Here is a 14,005-nt window from a genome sequence, read left to right as displayed (position 1 = left end):
GTGTGCCTTTCGTCCCCTGTCCAATTGTCTTTCTTTTATCTCATATACTGTATCACATATATTTTCTTCCTTTCATATATCTTCTCCTCTATTTTTACATATTATCTTATATATATTACTTCATGTCTATTCTCTTCCATATGTATTGTGTATTGGACAAATGAATAAATAAATAAAAATAAATAAATAATAATAATAATTAATAATAATAACAACCATAACAACCATAATAATAATAATAATAATTATTATTATTATTAATTAGATTTATATGCCACCCCTCTCCAAGGACTCTATTGTAATCTGTTTAGATTTTGTGTTGCAAGAATTAATAGCAATAGCAATAGCATTTAGACTTATATACCGCTTCACAATGCTTTACAGCCCTTTCTAAGCGGTTTACAGAGAGTCAGCCTATTGCCCCCAACAATCTGGGTCCTCATTTTACCAACCTTGGAAGGACGGAAGGCTGAGTCAACCTTGATCCTACTGAGATTTGGTCTGCCAAACTGCTGGCAGTTGGTGATCAGCAGAAGTACTGTAGCTTGCAGTACTGCACCCTAACTGCTGCGTCACCGAAGCTCTTAAGTTCCTTTGTACCATGTTTCCCCGAAAATAAGACCCTGTCTTATACTTGTTTTGAACCCTGTAATAAGCGCTTGGCCTTATTGCCATGCACGCAAAAGCCCAATTGGACTTATCATCAGGGGATATCTTATTTTGGGAGGAACAGGGTAGAAGTTCTTTGCAGGAAAAGTTATTTTTCTCACTACAAGACTCACCAGACCATAAGACACACCTGAAATGTATGTTTATTGTCTTGACATTTGTTCTGTCGGGCTCTCTGGTAGACTCCTCCCAAAAATTCACAGGTACAAATTTCAGACACACACACATGTTTGAAAATTCAAAACAATGTTCTTTATAATGAAAATTCCCTTAACCTAAGCCCTCTTTTAGTATAGCAAAGAGCACTCCTCTCCAAACAAACTGGTAATTGGTACAAGTCCCTTATCAGTTCTGTGATACTTAGCTTGCAGCTGTGAGGCAATTCACAGTCCTTCTTCTTTCACAAAGTGAAACACACTTTGCCCTGGTTTAGTTTCAAAGCGGGGAAAAATCAGCACACAAAAGGTCAAAGTCAGTAAAGCAGGCATAAAACACAATGATCAGATAATCCTCCACAATGGCCAAATCCACAGGCTGCTCTTTATAGCAGCCTCACTAATCACCACAGCCCCACCCAATCACAGGTGGCCTCATTTTCTTTGATAATAATCTGTCAGTTGTTGCTGCCTATACATCACTCTCCGCATGCGTGGCTGTATCATTAACTCTTGTTCCGAATCCAAGGAGGAACTAGATAATTGATCTCCTTCTGAGCTGTCTGCCACACTCTCCTCCTCCCTGTCACTCATGTCTTCTTGGTCAGAGGAGCCTTCATCAGCAGATTCCACCGGGGGCAAAACAGGCCTGCAGCATGTGGATGTCTCCCCCACATCCACAGTCCTTGGGGCAGGAGCTGGGCCAGAGCTAACCACAACAGACATTCTATCATATTTTTGTTCTTTAAGTATAAAATATTTGAAAATAATAAAAAATAATTATGACTCAGTTGCAAAGCACCAACACCTTCTTTGCGTCCAGTCAGAGGGTCACATTTTGCACCCTTGGCAAGTGGCTTGCATTTAGGGCTGTTTGCTGCATCCTGTAGCCACGCAACTGTGATTTATAACATTTTTGCCCCAAACTGCCATTTACTCCTGATTTCGTACAGCCCCCACTCTCCTCGCCTCCCAAAAGGCGTTAAAAACACATTTATGTTGGCAGGCCTAGGGACCGTGGTCAATAGTTCCATTCCAGCCATTAGTATGAATGAAGGATGATTGATTGTTTTTTATATTGGGTTTTATCTACAGTACAGTGTTCCCTTGATTTTCGCGGGGGAGAACACCCGCAAAAGTCGAATTTCCGCGAAGTAGAGATGCAGAAGTAAATACACCATTTTTGGCTATGGACAGTATCACAAGCCTTCCCTTAACACTTTAAACCCCTAAATTACCTTTTCCCATTCCCTTAACAACCATTTACTCACCATTATTACTGGTACTCACCATTGAATAAGACACTTAGTGATCCTGATATTTATAAACATAATTATTTATTAACAATAATAATATTTTTTGTTATTTATTTGCAAAAAATATTAGTTTGGTGATGACGTATGATGTCATCATGCAGGAAAAAACGTGGTATAGAAAAAACCCGCGAAGTATTTTTCAATTAATATTTTTTGAAAAACCGTGGTATAGGCTATTCGCGAAGTTCGAACCCGCAAAAATCAAGGGAACACTGTATACAGTGGTCCCTCGATCATCGCGAGGGTTCCGTTCCAGGACCCCTCGCGATGATCGATTTGTCGCGAAGTAGCGGTGCGGAAGTAAAAACACCATCTGCGCATGCGCAGATGGTATTTTTATTTCCACCGCAGCAGCGAGGAGCCGAAGATTGGGTTTCCCCGCCGCCTCGCTGCTGCTGCTTGTCCGCGCGCGTGCCGCCCCCCCCCCCGTGCTGTTGCTGGGGCCGCTTCTCAGCTGAGAAGCGGCCCTGGGGTTTCCCCGCGCGCGCGCGCGCGCCGCCCGCCCCCCCGCGCTGTTGCTGGGGCCACTTCTCAGCTGAGAAGCGGCCCTGGGGTTTCCCCGCGCGCGCGCGCGCGCCGCCCGCCCCCCCGCGCTGTTGCTGGGGCCGCTTCTCAGCTGAGAAGCGGCCCTGGGGTTTCCCCGCGCGCGCGCGTGCCGCCCGCCCCCCCGCGCTGTTGCTGGGGCCGCTTCTCAGCTGAGAAGCGGCCCTGGGGTTTCCCCGCGCGCGCGCGCGCGCCGCCCGCCCCCCCGCGCTGTTGCTGGGGCCGCTTCTCAGCTGAGAAGCGGCCCTGGGGTTTCCCCGCGCGCGCGCGCGCCGCCCGCCCCCCCGCGCTGTTGCTGGGGCCGCTTCTCAGCTGAGAAGCGGCCCTGGGGTTTCCCCGCGCTCGCGCGCGTGCCGCCCGCCCCCCGCGCTGTTGCTGGGGCCGCTTCTCAGCTGAGAAGCGGCCCTGGGGTTTCCCCGCGCGTGTGCCGCCCACCCGCCCACGCCGTTGCTCGCGCCTTACCGGGGCAAGAGGGGGAAGACCCAGGGAAGCCTCTGCCCGGCGGGGAAACTCCACCATCTACGCATGCGTGGAAGGGCACGCATGCGCAGATGGTGGAGTTTACTTCCGGGTTGAAAACTCGCGATATAGCGTTTAGCGAAGATCGAGATCGCGAAACTCGAGGGACCACTGTATTCTATTTTTACCTTGTCTTGTAAGCCCCCCCGAGTCCGCAAAGAGAAGGGCGGCCTATAAATCTAATCAATAATAATAATAAATAATAATTTGGGGCAAAATCAGCCCAATAGTGAAAATGGGTTTGCTGAAACAATTGCAGCAAAAATGACCATAAATTGCGATCTCATGGTGATTCACATTACAACTGGCACAATTTATGACAAAAACTGTAGATTCATTTATCGTTGCAACTTGAGGACTGCCTGTGTTTCTCCAAAAATAAGACCGAGTCTTATATTAATTTTTGCTCCAAAAGATGTGCTAGGGCTCATAGGTAATGTTGCATTTTTCAGGGAAATTCTGTACTAAATGAATGCGTCTGGCTGACAATCTTAACTGGGGTTTATTTTGGGGGGTAGGGCTTATAATAAAAGCATCCTGAAAAATCATGCTAGGACTTATTGTCCGGTTGGGTCTTATTTTCGGGAAAACATGGTACCTGTACCGGCAACTGATTGGGATGTCCAGTGGAGTCTTTTGTCATTGCCCATTTTCCTCCTTTAAACCTAGGTGTATCTTTTTATTAGTTATTTTTTATTATTTTCAAATATTTTACACTTTAAACAACAAAAATGGGTCCCATGACAGGGACTACATTACCCAGAGTGCAATCTCCGACTAGATATCTCCAGAATATCTCCGGGACCGCCTTCTGCCGCACGAATCCCAGCGACAAGTTAGATCCCACAGAGTTGGCCCTCTCTGGGTCCCGTCGACTAAACAATGTCGTTTGGCGGGACCCAGGGGAAGAGCCTTCTCTGTGGTGGCCCCGACCCTGCTCCCCCCAGAGGTCAGAATTGTCCCCATCTGCCGGCATGTGAGCTGTTGCCCTAGTCTGGTGCACCAGTTGCAGCCCTATTTGGACCGGGAGTCACTGCTCACAGTCACTCATGCCCTCATCACCTCGAGGCTCGACTACTGTAATGCTCTCTACATGGGGCTATCTTTGAAAAGTGTTCGGAAACTTCAGATCGTGCAGAATGCAGCTGCGAGAGCAATCATGGGCTTCCCCAAATATGTCTCACCGACACTCCGCAGTCTGCATTGGTTGCCAATCAGTTTCCGGTCACAATTCAAAGTGTTGGTTATGACCTATAAAGCCCTTCATGGCACCGGACCAGATTATGTCAGGGGCCGCCTTCTGCTGCACGAATCCCAGCGACCAGTTAGGTCCCACAGAATGTCGTTTGATGGGACCCAGGGGAAGAGCCTTCTCTGTGGCGGCCCCGGCCCTCTGGAACCAACTCCCCCCAGAGATTAGAATTGCCCCCACCCTCCTTGCCTTTCGTAAGCTTCTTAAAACCCACCTCTGCCGTCAGGCATGGGGGAATTGAGATTCTTTCCCCCTTACGCCTTTACAATTTATGCATGGTATGCTTTGTATGTATGTTTGGTTTTATAATAAGGGTTTTTAATTGTTTTACTATTGGATTGTCACATGTTGTTTTATCACTGTTGTTAGCCGCCCCGAGTCTCAGCTCCAAGGTGCATGCATGTACATGCAAGCCAGCTGATTTTTAGCTCACATAGAAGCTCTGTGAGTTCGTGTTCAGCTTCCAGAGGGCTTCCGGAAGAGGGCATTTTTGCCCTTCTCAGGCTCCAGGGAAGCCTACCGAGTCCACTGGAAGCGTAAATGGGCCATTCCTGGACTCCAGAGGGGATCCAGGGAGGGGGGGGAGGGAGGCCGTTTTTGCCTTCTCCAGGCATCGGGCCAGAATATCCCTGGGACCGCTTTCTGCCGCACGAATCCCAGCGACCGATTAGGTCCCACAGAGTTGCCCTTCTCCGGGTCCCGTCAACTAAACAATGCTGTTTGGCGGGACTCAGGGGAAGAGCCTTCTCTGTGGTGGCCCCAACCCTCTGGAACCAGCTCCCCCCAGAGATTAGAACTGGCCCCACCCTCCTCGCCTTTCGTAAACTCCTTAAAACCCACCTTTGCCGTCAGGCATGGGGGAATTGAAACATCTCCCCCGGGCCTATACAGTTTATGAATGGTATGCTTGCGTGTATGTTTGCTTTTAATAATGGGGTTTTTAGTGTTTCTTTTAAATTATTAAATTTGTTATATATTGTTTATTATTGCTGTGAGCCGCCCCGAGTCTATGGAGAGGGGCGGTATACAAATCCAATCAAGAAAGAAAGAAAGAAAGAAAGAAAGAAAGAAAGAAAGAAAGAAAGAAAGAAAGAAAGAAAGAAAGAAAGAAAGAAAGAAAGAAAGAAATGGGTGTGGGCACTCGTGCATATGCGATAGCACGTGTGTGCACATTTTCGGCACCTGGGGGGAAAATGGTTCGCCATCCCTGCTAATCTCTCAGCATATTTTTCTTATTTGGTTTAGATTCTGGAACGGACTTTGGAACCAGACAGTTCCGATGAGGAGCCCCCTCCGGTGTATTCTCCTCCTTCCTACGATATGCATATATACGACCGAAAGTACATGGAGACTCCTCCAGTACCACCACCCAGGTATGTAGACATTAAGATCCAGATTCCCAGAGCTGGTGGGTCCAGCAACCTCAAGAAGTCTAGCACGATTACAAAGGAAATGGTGCTATTAGTTAAAAGGAACGAGATGGGAGAATTTAGAGAAATAAAAGAAGCGGCGATAGAAAGCGCTCAGCCGGTAATAGTCTTGGGTTGGAAGGATGCAACAAAAAGGACAATACAAAATTGGTACCGATATATGGTGGATCATATTCAATTTGAGATTATGGGCAAGAGGATGAACTCGGCCAATGAAACTGATTTGCGGGAACTGATGGGACGATGGGACAAGAGGATATATGGTTAGTAGAATTCAAGACCAAGCTACAAGGAATAAATTGGAAGCACTTTGTAATATGTAAATAGAAATACAGTAATACCTTGTCTTACAAACTTAATTGCTTCCGGGAGGAGGTTGGTAAGGTGAAAAGTTCGTAAGACGAAACAATGTTTCCCATAGGAATCAATGGAAAACCGATTAATGCGTGCAAGCCCAAAATTTACCCCCTTTTCAAGCCAAAGCTCAGTTTTTGCGCTGGTGGGATTCTTTCTTTCTTTCTTTATCTTTATCTTTATTTAGATTTGTATGCCGCCCCTCTCCGCAGACTCGGGGCGGCTCACAACAAGTGGAAAAAACAGTTTATAACAAATCTAAATTTCTACTAAAAACATTTTAAAAAACCCATTTTCTAAACACGCATACATACACACATACCATTCATAAATTGTATATGCCCGGGGGAGATGTCTCAGTTCCCCCATGCCTGACGACACAGGTGGGTCTTAAGAAGTTTATGAAAGGCAAGGAGAGTAGGGGCAGTTCTAATCTCCGGGGGGAGTTGGTTCCAGAGGGCCGGGGCCACCACAGAGAAGGCTCTTCCCCTGGGGCCCGCCAACCGACATTGTTTAGTTGACGGGACCGGTGAAGGCCAACTCTGTGGGACCTAATCGGTCCCTGGGATTCGTGCGGCAGCAAGCGGTCTCGGAGATATTCTGGTCCAGTGCCATGAAGGGCTTTAAAGGTCATAACCAACACTTTGAATTGTGACCGGAAGTTGATCGGCAACCAATGCAGACTGCGGAGTGTTGGTGAAACATGGGCTTACCTAGGTAGGCCCATGACTGCTCTCGCAGCTGCATTCTGCACGATCTGAAGTTTCCGAACACTTTTCAAAGGTAGCCCCATGTAGAGAGCATTACAGTAGATTCCCTTGAAGTTCCCCTCCATGGGAAACCCCACCTCTGTACTTCCGAGTTTTTGTGATGCTGTAGGGAAATCCCAGGAGGGGAATCCCAGGGTCACAAAAACGGGCGCTCCGCTTGCAACGGAAGTCCGGAGGTGGGGTTTCCCAGCGAGGGAAGCCTCAGTGAAATCGCACCATTGCAAAAACACAGAAGTCCTCGAAACCCGACCTCCACTCTGTGCTAAAAGGTTCACCATTACTGGTATAGGTGCTCCGGCTGGCACTGGAATTCCTCCAACATCTCGTCTCATCTCGTCTCAGTTGATGAGAATTTGGGGAATTGTAGTCTACACACCTGGAAGTTGCGAAGGGAAGTGAAATTATATTATTGTACTTTGCCTTTTCCCCTCTCCAAGCAGAACTGATATCCAAAATTCCAGCGGTTCCCAAGCACAAAGACGATATAGGGACTGGAACCCACCATTATTAGGAAATCTTCCAGATGACTTTCTCCGCATCTTACCACAGCAAATGGATGTGGTGCAGGTGGGAAGTGAAAATTTCTGTATTTTTAAATTTTAATTTCATTGTCATCGTATCTAATTTTGCATGTTCCATATTTCGTTTTAAATAAAGAAGACTCGGGGTATTATTAAAATTCGGAATGTGTTTAATGATTGATTAGAATGAAGGGGAAAAATTAGAGGACAATAATAAATTAACAATATATATAAGGGTGTTAATAGCTGATTGATTAATGGATTTGGTATATTGGTGCACAATTGGAGACAATATTTGTATTAGTTGACTTATTTAAGGAAAGGCATTACTAAGGTGAACAAATTTAAAATAGGGGAACGTAGAAGGTTTATAACTATAGTAGTTAACCTGTTGATATGAATTGCTGTAAGAGAATCCTAAGGGGTATACAGTGTTCCCTCGATTTTCGCGGGTTCGAACTTCGCGAATAGCCTATACCACGGTTTTTCAAAAAATATTAATTAAAAAATACTTTGCGGTTTTTTTCCTTTACCACTGTTTTCCCCACCCGATGACATCATATGTCATCGCCAAACTAATAATTTTTGCAAATAAATAACAAAAAAATAATTATTGTTAATAAATAATTATGTTTATAAATATCAGGATCACTAAGTGTCTTATTCAATGGTGAGTACCAGTAATAATGGTGAGTAAATGGTTGCTAAGGGAATGGGAAATGGTAATTTAGGGGTTTAAAGTGTTAAAGGAAGGCTTGTGATACTGTCCATAGCCAAAAATGGTGTATTTACTTCCGCATCTCTACTTCGCGGAAATTCGACTTTCACGGGCGGTCTCAGAACGCATCCCCCGCAGAAATCGAGGGAACACTGTATTGTACAAATGTGATGGTATTCTTTAATACGAGTATGTCGTTCTTTTTTTGTTTGTATGTGTTATTTTTCATTTTTGTTTTCTTTTTTCCTTGTATGTATTTTGTTCATTCTACTGTTTTTAATGTACAGTATATAACGTAATAAAAATTATTTAAAAAAACTAAAATTAAAAAAGAAAATTTCTGTATTTAGAGTGTGTAACATATTTCCAGTGGGTAATACGTTGGGCTGTAATATCCAATTGTAATCTGCTACAGTTCTGCAGCAAGGCTGAACTTTTTTTTAAAAAAAATGCTTAATCTCTTTCTAGAGCACCCAAAACTGTCATCAAAGCACACAGGGTTCTGGGAACCAGAGGGCTCAGGGGTCTTTGGATCAGGAGAAGAAATGGAAGCAGTATTTGGAAGACGAACGGATTGCTCTGTTCCTCCAGAATGAAGAATTCATGAAGGAGCTTCAGAGAAACCGAGATTTCCTCCTGGCCCTTGAAAGAGGTAACAGGTTTTTCAGGAATCAAAGTATGAAAAATAATTAACCTTTAGTTAATAAATAATTAAACAAAAATAATTAACAAATTCCTTGTGCGTCCAATCACACTTTTGGCCAATAAAGAATTCTCTTCTCTTCTCTCTTCTCTTCTCTCTTCTCTTCTCTTCTCTCCTCTCTTCTCTCCTCTCTTCTCTTCTCTCTTCTCTTCTCTCTTCTATTCTCTCTTCTCTTCTCTTTTCTCTCTTCTCTCTTCTCCCTTCTCTTCTCCCTTCTCTTCTCTTCTCTCTTCTCTTCTCTCTTCTCCCTTCTCTCTTCTCTCTCCTCTCCTCTCCTCTCTACTCCAGTGTTTCCCAACCTTGGCCACTTGAGGATATTTGGACTTCCAACTCCCAGAATTCCCCAGCCAGTGAATGCTGGCTGGGGAATTCTGGGAGTTGAAGTCCAAATATCTTCAAGTGGCCAAGGTTGGGAAACACTGCTCTACTCTACTCTACTCTACTCTACTCTACTCTACTCTACTCTACTCTACTCTACTCTACTCTACTCTACTCTACTCTACTCTACTATACTATACTATACTATACTATACTATACTCTTTCCTCTCCAACCAGCATGTGATAGTTTTGATTTTGCCAATGTGATCCTGACGAAGATGTCAGGGCACATTGACCAGCTGGAAGATTCCCAAAGATATTGTTCCCACCCACCCTGAATTTTATGTGCAGATAGGTAGTCCTTGAGTTACAGCCATAATGGAAACTGCTCAACCTCAAGTGTGCTTTGGGTGCTCAGTAACCAGGCCACATTTACAACTGTGTGTAGCATCCAATGTTCATGTGGCACCATTTATGGTGATACTGATCGTACAATTACAGTATTGAACATAGTAAGCTGATCCATTTCTCCCCCTTAACATATCTTCTAATAAGAACATAATAATAATATAAAGCATAATAATCCTAATAACAATCATCACATTATTTATTTCTTTATCTTAATGTATTTTATACCCTTCACTGATCTCCTTCTTTTATTTCCAACTTAAATTCTTGATCACATTGCTTTACTGTCAACTACAGTGTCCTTTCTCTAGAACAGTGTTTCCCAACCGTGGCAACTTGAAGCTATTTGGACTTCAACTCCCAGAATTCCCCAGCCAGCATCTGCTGGCTGGGGAATTCTGGGAGTTGAAGTCCAGATATCTTCAAGCTGCCAAGGTTGGGAAACACTGATCTAGAAAGTTAACTTGGCAAGTTCTTTTCAAACATTTGTTTTTCTGGGCTGTCCTCTAGATCGGTTGAAGTATGAATCGAAGAAATCCAGAACGAACAGTGCTGCCCTCAGTTCCGATCCTGCTTTGTCCTCAATATTATCAGGTAAGTGTGTTAGGCTGTATGTATCTTTGTTACCAAGGGTATTGTTAGTTTTGTGTCTGATGTTTGTCCATCATGTTTGAAGAGGATCTTGACAACTAACAGGTTGTGGGCTGTCCACAGTGTGTCTCTGCAGGTGACTGGTAAGGCCTACATGGGCACGAAATGTTGGGTAGATATGCGTGGGCACCATTGCTGCAACATTTGCAGCTTTGTGGAGTCCTCGCTTCTCTTCTTCTGTCTTCAAATGTAAACGGACCAAAGGAAATGGAGCCCCTCCCTTATGAAACCAGGTTGCAACGCCTTGGTCTCTTCAGCCTTGAAAGACGGCGTTTAACGGGTGACTTGATTGAAGTGTATAAAATCATGCATGGGATAGAAAAGGTGGATAGAGAAAAATTATTTTCTCCATCACACAATACTAGGACAAGGGGGCACTCCTTAAAGCACTTGGGTAAGAAAGTGAGGACAAATAATGTGAAATATTTCTTCACCCAGAGGGTCATTGGTTTATGGAATTTGCTTCCAGAAGAGGTTGTGACAGCTGTCAGCCGGGATAGCTTCAAGGCAGGACTAGACAGATTCATGGATGCCAAGTGTATCGGTGGTTAATGAAACGGATGTCCATGTGCTGCCTCTATGTTGGTTGAGGCAGGCAGGATTCCCTTGGGTACCGTTTTTGGGGGGTCAAGGGAAAGGGAGGGTTTTGCCTTCTTTTTCTGCTCAATATCCCCCTGGACAATTGGCGGGCCACTGTGTGACACAAAATGTTGGACTCGATGGGCTTTGGCCCGATTCAGCATGGCTCTTCTTATGTTCTTAATGTCTGGCAGCCTTGGTGGATCAAAGCAAGTTGTTCCTTCAACTCCCAGAATATCCCAGCCGGTTATTTGAGGATGATCTATACCAGGGGTGTCAAACCCATGGCCCACGGACCAGATGTGTCATGTGGCCATGCCCACGCCCAGTTTAGTGAAGGGGGAAAAAGTCACGATACTTCACGTAACGATGTGAGTTTGACACTCCTGATCTATACTAAATTTCTCCTTTTTCCCAATTTTCCCCCCAATATTAAATATGATTGACAAATCCAATAGATAAATAAATGATAGATAAATAGGTAGGTAGATAGGTAGGTAGGTAGATAGATAGATAGATAGGTAGATAGATAGATCGATCGATCGATCGATAGATAGATAGATAGATAGATAGATAGATAGATAGATAGATAGATAGATATCATGGTGCAACACACTAAAAATTCTGTTTTGGAAGAAAGTGTTCATTTTTAAAAATCCTATCTATGTTGGCTAATAATTAATGACTTGCATTAAGGTTAACCATCCCTTAACATTTATCACTAAAAAAGTATCAATAGCCAGTTGTCACTCCATCTCATAAGTGCTAATTATACAGTAAGTTGATCACAAAATAAAAGGTTTTGATTTTTCTTGTATCAAGGCAACAATTTAACCATGTTCCTGTTAATACAAAAATACCCTATCATTTCCTGTTCCATCTGCTTCATAAAAATATTTCTTTCGGCAAAGTTTTTTTTTTCCAAGGAGCCCTTCAAAATATATTTGATTTTTTTTTTTTGGCCAAATGGAAAATATTTCATAAGACCATGATTTGAAACTGTAATACATTTTGCATCGTATTGGTTTTGATTTCAAATGTCAGAATGAACTATCCGGAAATTCCCTAACCAAAAGCAATTGCTGTGCACAGATAAAAGGAAAATATTGCTACATTAGGAAGGTTTACTAACATACCAAATATCCCACTAAATTAAAATCATATTTGGAATTTTGCAAGGTATTATAAATCACAGTGCTTTCCCGCAGTATGAGCTTAAAATGTTCCACTCCAGTGCTTTAATCAAGTGGAAATTAAACGAAATATATTTCTTTCTGGATTTCATCTCCTTCTGTTTTGGCAGTCTGGTTGTCATTTCCTCTTGCAAAAAGTGTTGTCACAATTGGCATACGATTTTCTGTTGCCAAACAAGTGGTTGTTAAAGGCATTGTACCCAATTTTTGACCTTTATTGTCACTGTGGTTAACATAGAAACATAGAAACATAGAAGTCTGACGGCAGAAAAAGACCTCATGGTCCATCTAGTCTGCCCTTATACTATTTCCTGTATTTTATCTTAGGATGGATATATGTTTATCCCAGGCATGTTTAAATTCAGTTACTGTGGATTTATCTACCACGTCTGCTGGAAGTTTGTTCCAAGGATCTACTACTCTTTCAGTAAAATAATATTTTCTCATGTTGCTTTTGATCTTTCCCCCAACTAACTTCAGATTGTGTCCCCTTGTTCTTGTGTTCACTTTCCTATTAAAAACACTTCCCTCCTGAACCTTATTTAACCCTTTGACATATTTAAATGTTTCGATCATGTCCCCCCTTTTCCTTCTGTCCTCCAGACTATACAGATTGAGTTCATTAAGTCTTTCCTGATACGTTTTATGCTTAAGACCTTCCACCATTCTTGTAGCCAGTCTTTGGACCCGTTCAATTTTGTCAATATCTTTTTGTAGGTGAGGTCTCCAGAACTGAACACAGTACTCCAAATGTGGTCTCACCAGCATTCTATATAGCGGGATCATAATCTCCCTCTTCCTGCTTGTTATTCCTCTAGCTATGCAGCCAAGCATCCTACTTGCTTTCCCTACTGCCTGACTGCACTGTTCACCCATTTTGAGACTGTCAGAAATCACTCCCCCTAAATCCTTTTCTTTTGAAGTATTTGCTAACACAGAACTGCCAATACAATTTGGGTTAAGACAGTGAATCACTTCAATTCTTAAGTGAATCCTGTGATCTTTAAGCAAATCTGGCTTTCTCCATTGACTTTGCCTGACTTGGGATGCTGCAACTGCAGATGGTCCTCGACTTACAACAGTTCACTTAGTGACAGTTCGATCTTAAAATGACCCTGGAAGAAGTGACTTATGACCATTTTCCACACTGATGACCGCAACTAGGCCCAAAATTTATGCTGTTAAGTGAGTTTTTGTTGGATTTCTATGTGATTTATGGTTTTAAGTGATCTTCACTTCATCCAGCAGAGTATCTTCATAGCAGAAATGTGCTACAATGTATATTGAGTACATGATACAATGACTTCAATATAAATCTTATGCTTTTATTTCTTCTTTTCTCATTGAACTGGTTTCATATTTACACAAATAAACAACTTGACAGTATAACTACATTTCTCTCTACATCTGCCCTCTTTGATGCAGATTCACCAACAGTTAGCATAGGAATCCCCAAGAATTCTATCTTCCAACTGCCAAAAAACTGATTTACATAACAATATGGAAATTAGCTCTCTCTTAACATTCCATTCCCTTTTCCCATGCTACAGTTTTTCCCTAGTTTATAAACTTTTCTTGCCCCAGTTGTTAAGTGAATCACTGTAAATTGACAAGTTAGTGACAAGGTTGTTAAGTGAATCTGGCTTCCCCCACTGATTTTGCTTGACAAAGAAACCATGACCTTGGGACACAGTAATGGTCATAAATATGAACCGGTTGGAAAGCATTTGAATTTTGATCCCATCACCATGGAGCTACAACAAAGGTCATAATAAATCATCCACGGGCATGGGGTGAGGTATCATCAATATGCCGATGATACCCACTTATACATCTCCACCCCATGTCCAGTCAACGAAGCGATGGAAGTGATGTGCTGGTGCCTGGAGGCTGTTGGGACCTGGA

At 43.2% G+C, this 14,005-nt stretch overlaps 1 protein-coding gene across 3 annotated transcripts in view; it reads left to right on the top strand.

Moving 5' to 3' along the window:
• CUEDC1 (CUE domain containing 1) overlaps positions 1-14,005 on the top strand; it is a 102,651-nt gene that overhangs the window by 75,577 nt on the left and 13,069 nt on the right. For all 3 annotated transcript variants that reach the window (XM_070735268.1, XM_070735269.1, XM_070735270.1), the window contains 4 exons: positions 5,700-5,827; positions 7,449-7,575; positions 8,716-8,899; positions 10,188-10,271. In XM_070735268.1, coding sequence (XP_070591369.1) covers positions 5,700-5,827; positions 7,449-7,575; positions 8,716-8,899; positions 10,188-10,271 — 523 coding nt within the window. The remainder of the gene's footprint in view (positions 1-5,699; positions 5,828-7,448; positions 7,576-8,715; positions 8,900-10,187; positions 10,272-14,005) is intronic.

Source organism: Erythrolamprus reginae, chromosome 1, assembly GCF_031021105.1.
Source record: "Erythrolamprus reginae isolate rEryReg1 chromosome 1, rEryReg1.hap1, whole genome shotgun sequence".
In the NCBI taxonomy this organism is placed as follows: domain Eukaryota; kingdom Metazoa; phylum Chordata; class Lepidosauria; order Squamata; family Dipsadidae; genus Erythrolamprus; species Erythrolamprus reginae.
Note: the sequence above shows the minus strand (reverse complement) of the source record. Positions and strands in the feature narration are given on the sequence as shown.